At 32.8% G+C, this 19497-nt stretch overlaps 1 protein-coding gene across 5 annotated transcripts in view; it reads right to left on the bottom strand.

The window, feature by feature from the left end:
• The window catches only part of LOC145304463 (spliceosome associated factor 3, U4/U6 recycling protein-like), a 59782-nt gene that overhangs the window by 1146 nt on the left and 39139 nt on the right, over nucleotides 1–19497 (bottom strand). Inside the window, exons 22-30 of one of the 5 annotated variants that reach the window (XM_080146344.1) lie at nucleotides 18767–18825; nucleotides 18264–18295; nucleotides 17772–17861; nucleotides 17236–17316; nucleotides 16856–17024; nucleotides 16346–16423; nucleotides 15959–16074; nucleotides 15282–15412; nucleotides 13962–14912 (exon numbers count right to left, since the gene is read on the bottom strand). In XM_080146344.1, the coding sequence (XP_080002470.1) occupies nucleotides 14821–14912; nucleotides 15282–15412; nucleotides 15959–16074; nucleotides 16346–16423; nucleotides 16856–17024; nucleotides 17236–17316; nucleotides 17772–17861; nucleotides 18264–18295; nucleotides 18767–18825 (848 nt within the window). In that variant the 3' untranslated portion in view covers nucleotides 13962–14820. Of the gene's footprint in view, nucleotides 1–3624; nucleotides 3716–4488; nucleotides 4580–4922; nucleotides 4994–5258; nucleotides 5329–5622; nucleotides 5711–6186; nucleotides 6275–6501; nucleotides 6567–10696; nucleotides 10806–11187; nucleotides 11248–11866; nucleotides 13506–13867; nucleotides 14913–15281; nucleotides 15413–15958; nucleotides 16075–16345; nucleotides 16427–16855; nucleotides 17025–17235; nucleotides 17317–17771; nucleotides 17862–18263; nucleotides 18296–18766; nucleotides 18826–19497 lie in introns of those variants that run through there. The other 4 variants (XM_080146343.1, XM_080146345.1, XM_080146346.1 and 1 more) reach the window with 4 other exon arrangements.

Here is a 19497-nt window from a genome sequence, read left to right as displayed (position 1 = left end):
GTTTTCTTATTTGAAGAGTTAGAGGTACACTTATTTAACCAAATATGCATCTTTATGGATGTTATCATCATATTTGCAGAAAAATTTAAAATCGGCCTCCAGGTTCAGGTGCTGCAGGCCTCCAGGTACACTCTGGACAGGTAAAAATTAAAAAAAATTATTTGAAGAGTTTGAGGTACACTTATAAAACCAAATATGCATCTTTTTGAATGTTATTACCATATTAGAAGAAAAAATGACAATCGGCCTCCAGGTTCAGGTGCTGCAGGCCTCCAGGTACACTCTGGACAGGTAAAAATTAAGTTTTCTTATTTGAAGAGTTAGAGGTACACTTATTTAACCAAATATGCATCTTTATGGATGTTATCATCATATTTGCAGAAAAATTTAAAATCGGCCTCCAGGTTCAGGTGCTGCAGGCCTCCAGGTACACTCTGGACAGGTAAAAATTAAGTTTTCTTATTTGAAGAGTTAGAGGTACACTTATTTAACCAAATATGCATCTTTATGGATGTTATCATCATATTTGCAGAAAAATTTAAAATCGGCCTCCAGGTTCAGGTGCTGCAGGCCTCCAGGTATACTCTGGACAGGTAGAAATTAAAATTTCTTATTTGAAGAGTTTGATGTACACTTATTTAACCAAATATGCATCTTTTTGGATGTTATTACCATATTTGAAGAAAAAATGACAATCGGCCTCCAGGTTCAGGTGCTGCAGGCCTCCAGGTACACTCTGGACAGGTAAAAATCAAAATTTCTTATTTGAAGAGTTAGAGGTACACTTATAAAACAAAATATGCATCTTTTTGGATGTTATTACCATATTTGAAGGTAAATTGACAATCGGCCTCCAGGTTCAGGTGCTGCAGGCCTCCAGGTACATTCTGGACAGGTAAAAATTTTTAAAAAATTATTTAAAGAGTTAGAGGTAAACTTATTAAACCAAATATGCGTTTTTTTGGATGTTATTATCATATTTGAAGGTAAATTGATATTCGGCCTCCAGGTACAGGTGCTGCAGGCCTCCAGATCCATTCTAGACAGGTAAAAATTAAAAAAAAATATTTAAAGGGTTACAGGTACACTTATTAAACCTGAAATATACATCTTTTTGGATGTTATTATCATATTTACAGAAAAAATTCAAATTGGACTCTAGTTTCAGGTGCTGCATGCCTCCAGGTACACTCTGGACAGGTAAAAATTAAAATTTCTTATTTGAAGAGTTAGAGGTACACTTATTAATCCAAATATGCGTGTTTTTGGATGTTATTATCATATTTGAAGATAAATTGACAATCAGCCTCCAGGTTCAGGTACTGGAGGCCTCCAGGTCAACTCTGGACAGGCAGATAAAATATTTTTTAATACTTTTTAATTTGGAAACCTTACCTGGATCCTGTTGACTGCTGGTTATTGGTAGCCAGTTAAAAAATCCTAAATGGTTATTTTTGAATTTATAGGAATGGTTTCTAAAAAGAAAATGGCTAAATTATAATAATTTAGTATAATATAGCATTTAAGGCTCCAGACAGGCTGTAGGCGGCCTCCAAGAGCCTGCTGGACAGGTAAATCAAATGTGTAATCTTTTATTTAAAAGAAAGGTATACTATGTAGAAATAGAAAAGAAACTTTATATAAAAAATTAGAGCATAAAATTTGCAATGTTATCCTAAATAATATTCACATAACTTTCGTCATTTACTTATTTCCAGTGAACAATAAATTTTTCTCCTGGAGGCCACCTTGACCCTATCTGGAGCACAACTCAAACCTTTCATCTAAATAAAACAAATTATAAAATTGATTTTTTAAACCTGTCCAGCAGGCTCCTGGAGGCTACCTAGAGCCTGCCTGGAACAAAAATAGAAGACTTACTTAATAAATTTTGTCATATTATTATATTTTAATAATTTTCTATTTAGAAACCTTTCCTCTAATATCAAATATTACCTTTATTGGAATTTACCTTGCCAGCGGCCACAAGCAGTCACCAGTGGTCACCAGGATCCAGGTAAGGTGTCCAAATCAAAAAGTATCAAAAAATATTATAACTGCCTGTCCAGAGTGTACCTGGAGGCCTGCAGCACCTGAACCTGGAGGCCGATTGTCAATTTACCTTCTAATATGGTAATAACTTCCAATAAGTTGCATATTTGATTAAATAAGAAATTTAAATTTTTACCTGTCCAGAGTGTACCTGGAGGCCTGCAGCACCTGAACCTGGAGGCCGATTGTCAATTTACCTTCAAATATGGTAATAACATCCAAAAAGATGCATATTTTGTTTTATAAGTGTACCTCTAACTCTTCAAATACAAAATTTTAATTTCTACCTGTCCAGAGTGTACCTGGAGGCCTGCAGCACCTGAACCTGGAGGCCGATTGTCATTTTTTCTTCAAATATGGTAATAACATCCAAAAAGATGCATATTTGGTTAAATAAGTGTACCTCTAACTCTTCAAATAAGAAATTTTGATTTTTACCTGTCCAGAGTGTACCTGGAGGCCTGCAGCACCTGAACCTGGAGGCCGATTGTCATTTTTTCTTCAAATATGGTAATAACATCCAAAAAGATGCATATTTGGTTAAATAAGTGTACATCAAACTCTTCAAATAAGAAATTTTAATTTTTACCTGTCCAGAGTGTACCTGGAGGCCTGCAGCACCTGAACCTAGAGGCCGATTTTAAATTTTTCTGCAAATATGATGATAACATCCATAAAGATGCATATTTGGTTAAATAAGTGTACCTCTAACTCTTCAAATAAGAAAACTTAATTTTTACCTGTCCAGAGTGTACCTGGAGGCCTGCAGCACCTGAACCTGGAGGCCGATTGTCATTTTTTCTTCTAATATGGTAATAACATTCAAAAAGATGCATATTTGGTTTAATAAGTGTACCTCTAACTCTTCAAATAATTTTTTTTAATTTTTACCTGTCCAGAGTGTACCTGGAGGCCTGCAGCACCTAAACCTGGAGGCCGATTGTCAATTTACCTTCAAAAATGGTAATAACATCCAAAAAGATGCATATTTTGTTTTATAAGTGTACCTCTAACTCTTCAAATACAAAATTTTAATTTCTACCTGTCCAGAGTGTACCTGGAGGCCTGCAGCACCTGAACCTGGAGGCCGATTATCATTTTTTCTTCTAATATGGTAATAACATTCAAAAAGATCCATATTTGGTTTAATAAGTGTACCTCTAACTCTTCAAATAATTTTTTTAATTTTTACCTGTCCAGAGTGTACCTGGAGGCCTGCAGCACCTGAACCTGGAGGCCGAATTTAATTTTTTCTGCAGATATGTTAATAACATTCAAAAAGAAGCATATTTTGTTTTATAAGTTGCTCTCTAACTCTTCAAACAAAAAATTTGTAATTTTTTTACCTGTCCAGAAACGACCTTCCAGCCTGCAGCACCTGAACCTGGAGACCTATTCAAAAAATGATTAAATATACGTGAACTAATACCCAAAAGTAAACTTTTATCCTAAATAACCTATAATCTAAAATCAATACCTAGTCCACTGCACACTGTTTACGCGAAAGTGGCAGAACTTCCCCCCCCCCTTATTGAAAAGATTCGCCTTTAAAAAAAACCTCTTGGTCCTTGCCTGGTTTTACAAACTTGACAAGGTCAAGTTTCTGTTTGTTGGCTGTTGCTGTGCTACCACTTGTTGCGACACTGCGTGGCATGAAGGCAAGCTAAAATAATATTAATCATAGAGTTGCTATGCTACCACTTGTTGCGACACTGCGTGGCATGAAGGCAAGCTGAAATAATATTAATCATAGAGTTGCTGTGCTACCACTTGTTGCGACACTGCATGGCATGAAGGCAAGCTAAAATAATATTAATCATAGAGTTGCTATGCTACCACTTGTTGCGACACTGCGTGGCATGAAGGCAAGCTAAAATAATATTTATCATAGAGTTGCTGCGCTACCACTTGTTGCGACACTGCAAGGGGCGTCGTAGCTCAGTGGTAACGCACTGAGTTACGGTGGTGAGAGTTTGAGTTCAAGTCCCCATGTGGCAACTCGAATTTCTCAGTCGCAATTCATTCACACAACTTCCCCTTGGTTGTGTAAGAAGGGTGATAATTGAGTAGTTTGGATACTCAATGGTCAAGTAAATAATATCAGTACAACCCTTACCCAAGCTCCTATATGGAGAGCGTCATTCATTACGGTGACTTAATTTGGGACACCTGCCATACTCGGCGAGGGTGAGGTAATAAAGAGTAGGTCCCTTGAGACAGCGGGTCAAGTACTTGTACTTGAGCATGGACCTTGAGCTGGCCCTGGTACTAGCATACAAAAGTGTCTCGTCCTACTCCATGACTACTTAGGTCCAAACACTAAGAAACTATGGCTACAAGTACACACACACACACACACACACACACACACACACACACACAAGGCAAGCTGAAATAATATTAATCATAGAGTTGCTATGCTACCACTTGTTGCGACACTGCGTGGCATGAAGGCAAGCTGAAATAATATTAATCATAGAGTTGCTATGCTACCACTTGTTGCGACACTGCGTGGCATGAAGGCAAGCTAAAATAATATTAATCATAGAGATGCTATGCTACCACTATAGATGCACACTGCGTGGCATGAAGGCAAGCTAAAATAATACAGGGATATTAAGGGATAAGACACTGGACAATAAATTCATACATACTCGAAGGTTGGGTACATTAACCTTTTTGTTGAAAAGTTTAAACACATTTAATTTAGAACAAACCAATCAAATTAAATAAATGTACCCAAAGTTTTACGAGTAGGATAACTTTATTATAAAACTTTGGGTACCAGTGTAATTTAAAGTCCCATGTCTCCTCTCTCCATGAATCGAATCAATTCTTAATCTGTTCTGTTCAATAAAAGAAAAAAATACCTGGCTTCGGCCCTTTCCTCGGGGTCCAAAGTCTTTCTGAGATGTTCCGCCAAGAGATTTTATATCCTTCAATGATGAATAATGTTTGTTTTCATTGTTTTTTCATTTTGTTTGCTTTTTGCTTTTTCTTAATTTTAGTATATTAGTGGTAAAGTTGTTTCTTGGGTTCTCTAAAATGGCTTTTTAATGGTATAAGATTTTTATAAGTCTAAGTAATAATAATATTTTTATTTGAAATCATCTTGGTATGGGTTTATAGGTATTTTTTTCTAATTTTTAAAAAAATTTTGGTACAAAAAGTACTTAAGTTTAAAGCAAATGTTGTTCATTCCTTCATATCTTGTGGTTCTTCTGGTTTGCGTTTTGGTGGATTACTAATGGCAACCTCTATCTCCTTATCTTTTATCTGAAATAAATAAATTCGATGAAATATTAAAAATGGGTTGACATTTTAGTACATTTCTTAATTATTCTCCTTTTTTTCTACTTTAAATTCCTTTAAAATAATAAGACCTTAGATACATTCTTTAAAATAAAAAGATATACCATATGAGTCACGATCTGTACTGTACATCCCCCAATGATGATAAATAAAATTACCCTTTTATAGTGCTCAAAGTTTTTTAGCCAACAGTTTTAACGCTGGATACCAGTAAAAGTTAAAGTCTAATTTCTCCTCCCTCACTAGCACAAAACATACCTTCATTCCATCAGTTTTGACAAGAGCCTTGGCAGCAGCAACTTCATCAACATATTCAACAAATGCTATTCCTTTAGAATGACCATTTCTGAAATAAAAATTCATGGTCTATAATACAAAGTAAAGTGATGTCTGTCTGTTTGTGTGTATGTAGCTTTAGATCTTGCTAACAGCTTAACCGATTAAGTTGTGCTTTACAGGGAATGTCCTTTTGTTCCCGTGATGGGTTTAAGCTATTTTCCGGGGATGTGGGACGACACCCTCTCGAAAAATAGTAAATATTTTTAGCCTCTAGATCAAAAAGATCAAATTGCAAAAAATTGCTATTCAAAAACTTTGTTCGTGTTTCATAATCACCAAAAGGGAAATTTCCTATGACTATTTTAAAATAGGGGGGTATATTCAGCACAAGATACATTTTTATTCCCAGCAGCAAAAATATTTAATTTCCACCTCCCCCCTAGTTATTTCCCCCTTTCACATATTTCTTATTCCCCCCCCCCCCTCCCCCTATTTAGCAAGGGATCCCATGAAGAATATACACAAATATACCAAGACCAATACCTGTAAGTAACAAGCCTTACATCCGCCAGTTTACCAAACTCTCCAAACACTCGGCTCAAATCCTCCTTAGATACATTCGGGTCCAAACCTTAAAAAATATAAATTTTATTTTGTTGACAAGCTTCTAAAAAAAAAGTTGGGAAATAACTAATACTAACTAATACTAAAATAATAAGGTAAAATACAAATAAAATTTTAAAAAAAATTATTGGAATAATTGAATAAAACTTTTGAGCCGAAAAAAATAATACTGAATACAGATAAAGATTAAAACTACGGATCTTTTGGTAGTTAAGATAAGGAATAAAATGTTACCTTTAACAAAGAGCTTCTTAGTATCAAGACCTGTAGAGTATTTAAATACTGGACCTTTCTTTCTGGTAATTATCAATAGATTTAAAATATGTAAAAATTTGGTTATTTAATCAGTTAACTTTCTTCCAAAGAATACACAAGAATAAATCAAACCATTAATCCAGTTTTTTGATTTAAAAGATGTAATTGTACAGTACATATATGTTGATATACTATTCCCCTAATTAATCTCTACGCATTGCTGGCAAGTTTTTGAGTATCTGCCTATCTTTTTCTGCTTTCTCCATTGAAATTTACCTGTCAAAGAATACACTTTTTTTAAAATAAAGGTTCTGTGTTACTTTAAAGAGATATTAGAAATAAATAAGGCAATGGATAGTTAAAGTATTTTCTAATAAAATGGCATTAAAAAAAGGGGGAGGGGGGTTAATGTAACCATCTCGTAATCAATGTGTAAATGGCACTTAGAATTTGAATTTATATCTGAAATTTTGCATGAGTAATCATTGGTAGGTCTATTTTCCTTAAATCGAACAAAAAGTTGGAAAAGTAACGGCTAACGGTTGGCGGCTCAGCTGTTTAGCCATTTTTTGGATATTTTCAAGGCAAATCCTTCACGAAACCTATCTCCACATAATACTCTTTGCCGCTCCAAAACGTTTTCAAACGGTTCTAGCCGGTAGTTGCTGGTACTAGAAATCTTAAAAATGTCTTTTTTTGTATCATTTAACATGATTTAAAGCAAAAATATGTTTCAAAAAGTTGATTCCTAAGTAATTTATGACAGATTTGCCCTAAAAAAAGCCAAAAAAAAACGGCTGAGCCGTTAGCCGTTACTCTTTCAACTTTTTGTTCGATTTAGGGATGGTTTCATTAACCCCCCCCCCCCCTTAGGTAACCTTTCTATAAATTAAAATAATTGCTTTAAAATTTTGTACAAAAATTATTTGGAACCAAGCAATCAATTTCTACAAAGGTACCAGAAGTTTTTGAGCATTTACAGTGAAAAAAATTATACTTGCTCCCATATTGGTTACTTTCACACAAAGAAACCCTGAATCTTGTAATGTTAATAGTTATTTCTTTCATCGTATTATAAATGGCTTTCCGCGGATATATAAAGTACAATTAACCCATTAGTGACAATTCTACTTCCCGTGATCCGATTTTTGTGAAATTTTCAGGGTTTCTTAGTTTTTATCAAACTTAAACAAGTCTCGAAATAAGTTTTTTGATAATATGTAAGACAAAAAAGTTTTTTTTTTCGTTCAGTACTGCACGATTCGGATCGAACACTACTGCACGACACTAAAAATTGAAACACAATTGCACAAATAAACCATAATTATTGAGGGGATGGGGGAGGTGGGGGAAGGGGAATATTATGCTAAGATAAGTTGGCTTATATATATCTCTAGAGGCATCTTGATCACACATTGGGGGGGGGGGGGGGGGGTATGTATAAAGTAGAACAAAAAATAAGCTGCTTCATTTCTAATCAATTTTCATTTAAGGATAACATCATCCATAAAAGCGAAACCTTGAAATAGTAAGGCAAACAAAAATTAACACTTTTAGAGTGTCAGAACTGAATAAGCAGAAAATTTATATATAAGTCTAAACAAAATTGGAAGCAAATTTGTTCAAACTTCTTAAATACAGGATACTGTATAAGGATATACTTACATTTTCAGGACTTGAATATAGAGATGCTTTGCTAAAAACATTATTCCTTGTGGTAATAGGAATCAGTATTCAATTCTAACCTGTTAAATTAAAGAAAAGAGTTAACTGTCCCAGACGGACGGACAGACCAACCCTAATTATAGCAAAATTTTAAAGCTTAACCCTTACAGATTGGTGGGGGGGAGGGCTTAATATGCCCCCAAAAGGATATTAAATATTTTTAGGGTACGTAAAAATTGGTTAAATTGGCCATGAATTTTGGACATTCTCTATATGCGCAGCGACTCTATAACTAACAGGGAGGCAGGGGACATGGGCTGTAAATTACACTGGTACCCAAAAGTGTATACCTGTGGGTATTTTTATTGCATTTTGGTTTGTTGTTTCCAAAAGAGTTGTGTCTAAACTTTTAAACCATTCTTTTTAAATTACCGATTCAGTAATACTGTTTATCATCATTGGAGATATAATTGTATATCAATGTATCGTCCCAATGCATTATTCCTTTAGAATAGTTTTAAAATCTATTAATCCATCTTAACCCAAGACTACCTTATCAAACTAACATCTTTGTATAGGCCAAATATATATTTCAAAAACAAAAGTTTTCATTCTCAATCGTCCTGTAAAGGAAAAAAGTATATTTTTGAAAAATCTGAATCAGATATTTAATATTTCTTTTTTTCTTTGATTTAATGAATCGTAGAGATGCATCGCATCATTATAAAATGTTGGGTAGGTAAAACTGCTGATTAAAATTAAATCTTTATAATTTATAATAGTAAAAACACATACCTATACAATTTTTTGACATTTTAAACATATTTACACTTGCGCTACATTTTTAATAGTGGTCTAACCAATACAAAACAAACAAAAAAATCAGCTGAAAGAAAGGGTTGAACAGTTAGGGAGTTGAATCCATTTTTATATTAGCAGAAATATAATCTATGATTACGGTTTTGACCCTCTAAAAAACGTAATCTACCATTCCACTTTCCCCTCTCTTGGTGATGATATCATCAACGCCGATATGATTTTTGTAATCTACCAATCCAATTTTGCCTCTCTTGGTGTTTTACTTTGTCAGTCGGTTTTAGGCTATTTAGAGGTGTATTTATTTAAGAATACTTATATTGCATATATGAAAAAATTATATGGATATAGATAGATTTAAATGCTTTTTGATAGAAATGAATTTTAGAAAACACATGGAAAGATAGATAGACATACAGACATCCATTACATATTGATATATTGAAAGAAAAAATTTACTTCTATAGATTTTGATCTATCCATCCTATTATAGAAAGCTTTTAGTTTTTTTATGTTTGTCTGTCAATATCTTGCCAGCCACTGAACCGATTGAGTTCTCCATTTTATGAAGCTTCACGGGATTGTTTAAGGCTATAACATATGTCATATATATGTAAGTCTTTGGTTAGTTTTAGGCTATTTTACTTCTCCCTCCATTAGATAACAATGGCCCAGCCGATAGCAGAGAAAACTTTAGAGAAAGAAAATGACACAGAGAGAGAGATACATTGAAAAAGAAAGAGAACAGAAGAAAATTTGAGAATTTGTCTTTTTTGTTACTAGACAAGACAAGGACGTTTTATAGTTGTTGTTAAGGTATATCAAGTGTTTTTAAACATAGATAGATAGATAATGTCAATACGAAAATTAACAGAATATCTATAGTCTGTCTGTCTGTGTATACCAAAGGATCTCGCTAACTGCTGAATCTGTTCGGTTATCCTTTACAGTGAAGCTTCTCATAGGTCCTGGGAAGATTTTCATCTATGAAACATTGCTAAAAGTTGATTTTTTGGAACATTAAATGTATTTAAAAATTATCGTTCTATAGTGTACGATCCCAATCGATCTATATTACACGAATTTATAGATCGTTCAATAGTGCACGTTCCGAATCGTTCATTATTGTACGACAATTAAATGTGAAAAAAAGCGCATTAAAAAAAACACCTATGCCTAAAATTCTTTTTTTGTTGTAAAATATATAAAAAATACTAGATGATAAGTCTACCTTTTTAAAAATATTTTAATCAAATGAGTATTTTTTACCTTCTTAAAAATATTTTTTTCGAATTTGATGGTGAAGCCATAACAAATGGTTTTGTACTAATTTATGGTTGACCAATACCAAACTTATATAATAGAATTTTTTGCCCATATCCTGACTCTATAATATTCATTAAGCCGAAAAAGACCTAAACCTTCAAATTTCATGTGTTTTTTATGGTTTTTTAAATCGTGCATTATTGCACGAATTGTCACGAATGGGTTAAAAGATTAAAACCAGTTTTTTAGCCCCTAGGTGCCGAAGGCATGGGCTAAAAAACTGGTTTTAATCTCTTTATTGATCATTTCTATATTCGTATAAAGCTGGATATAATACGATGCTAGACATAGTTTTTTTCGTATGGATGAGAACCGGTTCCTATCCACCGGATTCGAATGAATACGAGAAATCTATTTATTATTCCTGTCGGGATCACAGTCAGAAATATACATCGGCCTCCCTTTCACCAGCTCATTGTCCCTCTTCTTGGCGGCCTCAGCCTCAGATACACTGCTGAACTCAACAAAGGCATAACCTGTAAACAAAAAATAATAATGCGCGGTTTCCCTAAAAGTGGTTAGTCGAGCACTGATCCCATTTCCCCTCCTTAATATGAATAAATTGAAAAAGGGGATGGGTAGTTTAGGCCCTTGCAGGGATTAGGCAGAGGAAGAAATATCCCCTCCACCATTCTTCCAGTATATTTCAGAAGTAAGAGGGAAGAGGGGGTTCAGTGCTTGGTACATATTTTGAGGGAAAGCAAAAAAGCACTTAATAAAGAAGAGGAACTTGTCAACTAATGTTAAAAAATTTCATATCAATCTCAGATTCTTGGGGCGTAATAAGTAGGTAATAAAAGATCATATAAGTACCTAAAATATGTTAAAGAAATTAATTAAAAGTTTTAATATTGATACCTTTAGATTTTCCATCAGGCTTTCTTACTAGTCTTACTTCTTTCACCTTTCCAGATTTTCCTGAAATAAACATATTTTTATTCAAATATTTATATAAAAAAAAACAGTTGGAGGCATTCCAATTTTTCTTCAGTTAAAGAATTTTTTCTTATGAGGTTTTCTTTTTAGATTTATAATATTTCAGAATTTCAACTTAACTAATGTGTAATTTTCAATAGGGAAGAACAATTAACTTATTGCATTGGCATAACATTGATGTATAACACAATTTGTTATGATTCTACAACTAAAAGAACCAAAAAAAAACTTGTTACTACTTTGTGATTTTATTCTAACAATAACAAATGCACATAACAATACCCAAGCAAAGTTAGCGCAGCATTTACAAGTTATCAATATCTTAAAAAATACTTTTTGACATATATCATTATACAATAAATCTATTGTAAGATAGACAATAGTAAATGTATTTTTTTACATCTATTAACATTTCCTAATCAACATGTACGATGTTTCTATCACATCAATTTTTAAAATCCACCAAAAAGGAAAATAAAGTTAGAAATATTTCTTAACTGTTGGTTTTAGTCAGTCTGACATACATAAGTATAGAGAAGCTCTTTTTTACAAGTTTGATGAATAAAAACTAAGAAAATCGAAACAATAACTCAAATCTAACCTTTTAAAGTAAAAGAATCTTGAATCCGAAAATCTCATTTTGCCTTCCATTTTTTTATCTGCAATTTTAGAAGCATTTGATAGTCATATTTTTATTATTGTCATGATTTCTTAGGTTTCAAAGATTTGTATAACAACTTGAATTAACAATTAAAATGATAAAAATAACAATTAAAAAACTATAAAATATTTAAGCAAACAAATTTATATATGAAAGTAGTATGGTATATTTGAGCATTTATGTGAAAAACTTGTCAAAAAAATACACTTAACATAGTGACTAGAATCATGGGCTACAACCAAAATATAAGAGGGAGAAGTAAATGGACATAAAATTGATCTTCACTAAATATTTAAAACTACAAAAGTGCGTATTCGAAAAATGGTTGAAGATTAATTTTTCATTGTCCTTACCCTGTACACGAAATATTAGAATCATTGAGGTGGCATCAAAGTTCCATAATAGCTGAGATCATTTCTAACTTGCACCACTCCATAGTTAACATAAGCCGTAGCTGGCCCCTGGCCGCCGACGGCTGGTAAATTGGGCGGAGCCGCTAAATTGACAACCGGCACTAAAACAGTTCCTATCTCCTCCCGTCTTTCTGCCTTTAATTTATCATCTGCAGAAGAAATGTGGACATTTACATCATCTTGACTGTCCCTACTACTAACATTTCCATCATGATGTAAAATTATCTGCGGATTTTGTTCTTTGGAAGCCTTGCAGTTTTTCCGCTGATGAAACGGCAACGATGCACGGGACATCTCATTGCCACATAAATTACACTGCACTTTTTCTTTGGCCTGCAAGGTCGCTGGACAATTGCCATCTTTCTGGTGGCGGGAAATACTGCGCTTTGCCATTTCGGCGCCGCAGAGGTTGCAGCGCGCCCGTTCGGAGCGGAAATTTTTGGCGCGCTCTTGCAGGCGCTGTTTTTTGAGTTCCTCCACCGATTGTGTTCGGTTTGGACAGGACTTTTTCTGGTGGCCGAAAATGCCACTTTTGGCCATTTCCATGCCGCAGAGATTGCAATGGCCCCGCGGCTTTTTGAAAGATTTTGTTTTAAGGCTAATTTTTCGTTTTTTCTTCATCAATTTCTTTTCTTCTTTTGATATTTTTTGATGATATAATTTTAAATGTTTAACCATGCTAGAACGACGAATAAATTTAGAATCGCATATCAAACATGATATTTTCTCTTTTTCTTCATGTAATTCTAAAATATGGCGCTTAAGATTACTAGTTCCATTAAAAGTTAAATTGCACCTGCTACATGGAATTTTCCCATTAACTCTGTGTGTCTTCATGTGCTTTTCTAGGGTACCATAAATAGTTTCACTACAAACAATACATTTCTTTGGTTTCAGTTCAGATCCTTCGCTATGATACTTCCTAATATGCTTGGTTAACCTATCCCGCGAGGGAAACAATTCGCTGCAGTGTTCACAGGGCACCTGGTCTGTTGAGTGAGCGTCGTTTATGTGTCTCTTCAGTTGCAGCCTACTGAAGAAAGTTTCGTTGCAGGTATCACAATTGTAGTCGCCCTGGACGTCGTGGTTCTTTTTAAGGTGAATGTGCAAGGCTCCTTTGGTTTTTACAAGTTGACCGCAATATTCACAGCTGTGAGATTCACCTTTAATATTAGGATTTATAATTAGAAAAAGTGGAGGATTTAATGTTCAAATAAAAAATACAATTATTTATTAGGTTTGACTGTCTAATAACTTACTTAAACAATGAGGGTCTACTTTAAAGGAAATCTTTATAAGAATGTTCTCATTAGGCTTGAATTGTTTGGGTTCCGGAGGAAAGGGGGGGGGGGGGGGGGGTTAGGTAAACCCTCTAATGAGAAATGTTCCTATCAAAGATATTACACATGATAATTTTTCTCTTTCGTTTTTAGACAAAGTAATATAACTTGGAGTGGTTTTATGCTATTTTTTTCTATGGCCACTCTAAAGCAATTTTTAAAAACTTTCTTTTAAAAATCCTTTCCTTGAAAATCATGTTTATCTCTCAAATGTCTGTTAAGCAGAATTTCATTTCTAAAGGCTTCGCCACAAACACTGCAAATCTTTTCTTTCAATCTTCCTTTTCTTTTCAGTTTTAGATTCGTGGATTTTTTTCTTTTCTTTTTGATTTTTGTAGATTTTTCAGTATCACTACTATCATAATTTTCTTCTTTATCATCGTATATTTCAAAACTGTCACCTTTACAAAAGTAAGTTAAAGATTTTATTTAACTTTTTTACCTTTAATAAAATCATACAAAAGTTTACACATAGCTTAAATACAAATAACCTATAAAGTAAGTTTTCACTGTTAAGAAACAGATAAATGTAAACTTAATTTAAAAACATATAATAACTGAATAAAATATATGGATGTTACATCTGAACAAAACCAAATAAGCGTAAGAAATTTTTTTTTCCACAAATACAATACTAATACTTAGGAATCAGATAAATTAGTGATGAAATAGTTTTTCATAAATTATCATTTCTTTCTCTGTAACAAAAGGGATAGTCTCACAATTATCTAGCTAATCTAACACTAACACCTTCTCATTAGAAAAAAATTAAAGAACAGTATGTATTTTCAGATTTTAAAGTATAAAATGCCATATAAAATACAAATGCAGGTACTAAATAGTCATAAATATAGTGTTAAGACATTATCATATCATTGGTTTTGTATAAGAATACAATACAGGCTTATAAATTGGAAGTGTTTGATATAGAAAATAGTCAATTTTTGAAGAAAAAAAAAATAGTCTATGGATATTTTATTGGAAACTTTTCACAGATGTACCCCTTAAACTAGAGATAATGCTCCGTCAATGTGATGTAACAAAATAATGGAAACTTTTCATGGAAGTACCCCTTTACAAAAGATAATGCTTATCAATATGATGTGATAGATTATTGTAAGCTTTTCATGGAAGCATCCCTTTACAAGGGATACTGCTCGGCAATGTGCTGTAGCAGGTTGTTGAAGGAATTGTCTCCATATCTTTCTCTCCACATCAGCTCATTCAGATACCCTTAGATTATAAATTACTATAGAGGAAATGACAGGTATAGGTTAGTGCTAAAATTTATGTAAAAATCCTTAGTTTGCATTATTTTAGAGTAAACTGGTTCTAGATAATATTGATAAGGTCAGGGGTTCTACAATTATTTTAACTCTGCCCAAAACATCCCCAAAAAGAAATGATAAAAAAAAGCCCAAGAATCTTAACAGCTAAGACAATGGACGGAAATCCTAAATGATGATAAACAAAATTACCCCTACTGTAAATGTGATACAAATAAATCCTTGCCTTACTATAGTAGTATCTCATTCCTTAACAGTATACATGAGATCAACTAAGTATATAAAAATTAAATTAATAATCTATAGCAATAACAACCTTGCAGAAATTCATGTTTACAGCCTCGCATGGCAGTAAGCCATTTCTTTTTAGAGGCCCAGTAGCTAATAACTTCATCATCCCCACCACCACTGAATGGTGCAACAAAGTTTATATTCTGAAGCATTCCTGGAAAAATCCATAATTTAACAAGTGGTCTACCTAACCCAACAACAAAATAATTTCAAAGGGGTAGTGAACCGCATATTTTATCCTGGTTAAATGGTTACCTAAACTACATTTATATCATATGGCATATATTTGAAAGAATTTCAATTTTCTACCATGTAGTTTTTAAAATATCAAGACTTGAAAATTGTCTTTGAAATTGCATATATCACAAAAAGACAATTTTCAAGTCTTGATATTTTAAAAACTACGTGGTAGAAAATTTAATTTATTTCAAATATATGCTATATAAATGTAGTTTAACCCATTAACTAGGAAAAAATATGTGGTTCACTAAATTAAGTTCAAATGCATTTCGTGAAACTACCCCTTTAATAACTAATCTTAACCTTTCCCTCCCAATCCTACTATTTTTTTTTATTTAAGATGATTATTTGAGGTTAGGTTACAAATTGTCAAGTGTATGAAAACCCTATAGCACCAATATTAGATATAAATTGGGGTTATCAGTTCTCCACTTGTAAAATAATGGATTGTACCACATTCCTTGTTCATGATATAGATTGTTATAAACTTCATAGTCTTTGGTTATTACAATAGTTTCTGGTTGTACTACATTTTCCAGAATTGATAGGATTAGCTGAGGCTCTTGGTGCCCTATTGCCTTAATGATTGGGGATTTGGATAAGTATTCTGGTATGGCAAAACTGATCACACAAAGATTTAGGAAGTTTTTTTTGTCAGACAAAAGAAAAGTCACAAAGAAAACCATAAATGCTACAAAATTCAATTCTGGCAGTATGGATTTGTTCCTCTTCAACAATAAGTTCTTGATAAGCAAAAAACGAATCCTTGTTTCTGATTGATCATTCAAAGTATTAAATCTATTGAGAAACGTGAAAAATGCAATCCAGAATACTTTTCCATGTCCATGCCTGCATATAACTTCTTGGTGGTGTTGAATTTACATCTATTAATCCCAGAACCCAGATAGGATACTTTCCAACTTTTTTTCTTTACAAATGAACAGAGATATAAATAATGTAAACATTTTTACTACTCTATAATTATGGTAAGACTGTAGGCCTGTCTCTAAGTATAAATACACTAAGCAAATCTATCAGCCATCTCTATCTTTTCTCCTAATAATGTGTGTAACTTATAATGATACACTATTCTACATAATTGTGCTTATTTAGCAAAGAGAATAGTAGCTTACAAATAATCTGTAAATTTGTGAGTACACTTCCAGTCAAATGCGCTTATTAAGTATTACTGTTCTTAATGTTGACCAAACACATAATACAATTAAAGGCATATTTATGAACAATTTGACCTAATAAGCGCATTTGACTGGAATCTTGCTCAAAACTTTATTACTATTCTCTTAACAGAAAAGTAGGTAAATCTCCTTTAAAATGTTTCTATGGTTCTATATCACTGTTCCTGTCAGGATTATGCCCTAAACAATTTGTATCCATGTGAACCACCATCCCAGGACCCCCGAGGGTTACTGGATCCATTTCTAGCTTTGTTCCGCATATATTTCTGACAAACTTGAGAATTTCAATGGTGGTTCTCCTGCTGAGATTTGAAGATTTGCCTATCTCTTCTGTTAAAGTCATTTAATGGGTTGATTTCTTACATTTATTTTTTTAATGGTTCAAATGTTATGCATACCCCAAATGAATAAAGTTCATTTTCTGGCAGGTGAAATTAAGTATGTTGGGAAAGGAGGAAAGTGGTAAAAATTTAAGTACACTAAGTTGAAAGAATTCGAAACTTTAAAAAAGATAAAAATTTCAAATAGTCCAACCCATTCCCTAAAGAAAAGTGGAGAGACCAGTTATACATCAACTTCACCCATTGTGGCAGCAATAGCTTAGATTTAACAAAACAGGAATTACTGTAAATTTATTTAGCTTAGAATTGCACTAATTTATCAAAAAGGACGACAACATCCACAAGTTGTGAAGCACAAAAAATCATGGATATACATAAAGAATATTTGAGTAAAAAAGCAGATGTTCAGTTGACACATAAAAACTGAATATTCGCGATAAATCCTTATTATAAAAAATTATGAAATCTTGACATAAAATAAGTATCTGACTTTTGAAGTTTATCCAATTAAAATTCTATACTGGATGCTTATTTATGCATTAGTAAAGGGAATCAAATATTTCCCCCATAGCATTAATGACAGACGGACAAAAAAAGAAAATTATATGATAGCTTTGCTAATTGAAACATATAAGAGATTATTTATGTAACTCAAGTAATTGTTAAATTTTGCTAGATACTGTTGTCAGGTGGAGCATTAAGCCAGGATGCATTAAGTGAGTGCAATTCCAATGAAACCTGCGGATAGATAGATTGCTTGCACAAATTCTGTTTCCACGTGAGCATTTCCATATATGTTTGTCCCCGCTGTTTTTGGCATTATGGAAACTTTTAATTTGGTGTTTGGATAAGAATTCACAGTAATTAATTTTTAAAAAATTACGAAATATTCAAGTCATAAGAAATTAAAAAATTAAACAATGTTTTATTAAAAAATATATTTAAACTGAATGTAGAACTTTCAGAAAAGATGTTTTATAAAATGATGTTTATGATCAATGGGCATATATGATTATAAACACACTAGATCATGTAGATAAAATAAAGTCCAAATAAGGTATTCAGTTAATAAAACTAATAAATTTTTTTTTTTCATGAACATGAAGTTAAATTAAAATTAAGCATGTTTTTTATTCCGCCATAAACAGTTTACACAAGGAATCAAAAAATGTCGTAACTATGAAATTCTAATAATTTATTAATATTATTCTGTGAATTCAAATGTCTAACCTCATTGGATTACCACATTTATAACAGGTTGCCTTGGATCATAGAAAACTATTAATCTAATAGGGCTTCCTTTAGGCCTACTACCAACCATCTCAACGGAAAGATAAAAAAAAAATTTTGCAACTTCCCATAAAAAAATAAGCACAAGTTAACTGTTTTTCTACCTATGTCTTTATTAAGTCATCTCTTAAAAAATAAAAATTCGGTATGGCAATAATTACGAGAAATCCCCCCCCCCTTCTCTCTATTGTTAATAAAATCCTCAAACATTTCTACTTTAAGTAATATTAAAGAAGGACATGGCACCCAGGTAAATCTATTTAGCCTCCAACTCTTATGCCATTCAAATATGGTCAATTATTAAGCCTAAATATTCAATTTTATGCAATGCTGTCTAAAAAGATTTAACTCATAAGGAATAACTGAAGACAAAAAGACCTTTTACAATTGCCATATCTCAGTACCAGGCTGCCATTAGTATTCTATAGTTTTCTATGATATGCCTTTGTTTTGAGTAGGCCCCGTGACTGCAGGAAAGTGATGCACAGGTTCAAATCCGCGCCTACGACATAGAAAACTTTAGAACACTTGCGACAATGCCTATGGCAATAGATTTACAGTATAGATATGTATACAGATAATAGTATGCCCCCCTTTTCCTAGGACCTTTTTTGTCTACTAGTAAATTGTTTTCTGTTACTTGGCTGTGTTAATATTCATAACACTATTGGTTGATTTTCAAAGACCCAATTGAGAGTCGGCAAAAGGTCCTTGAAATGGAGACATACAGTTATTTAACCCCCTTTCCCTCTAGTGTTTTACTCTAATCCTTTGGCAAGGATAACTTGCAGAAATAAGGTATAACCACTAAGCAACATAGTTTGAAAATACGTTTGCTAGTCAAAAAATTCAAGGGAATTAAAATATACTTTTAAGATCTTTTCGGTAATTGTCTCAGGATAATTTTTTGAGATATTCGGGTTATTCAAAACTTACTTCAAAACTAAACCATTACCATAAAAATACTGTAGTTTACTTGATAAAGATAAAAAGGATAGCCTATAGAAAATTTTCCTAATTCTTATGAGAGATTTATTTGTAACATATTTAGCCCTTAGCCTCTAGGGGATGGGTTGGGATGTCAGGAAAATAGCCTAAAACCACTCAAATCATAACCTGGAAAATACTTTACTTCAAATTAAGATAATAAATAAAAAGTAATATTCTTGACAAA

This window comes from Acartia tonsa, chromosome 13 (genome assembly GCF_053477335.1).
Source record: "Acartia tonsa isolate MP-2025a chromosome 13, ASM5347733v1, whole genome shotgun sequence".
Classification (NCBI taxonomy): Eukaryota; Metazoa; Arthropoda; class Copepoda; order Calanoida; family Acartiidae; genus Acartia; species Acartia tonsa.
The sequence above is the reverse complement of the archived record's forward strand: the minus strand, read 5'-3'. Positions and strand labels throughout refer to the sequence as shown.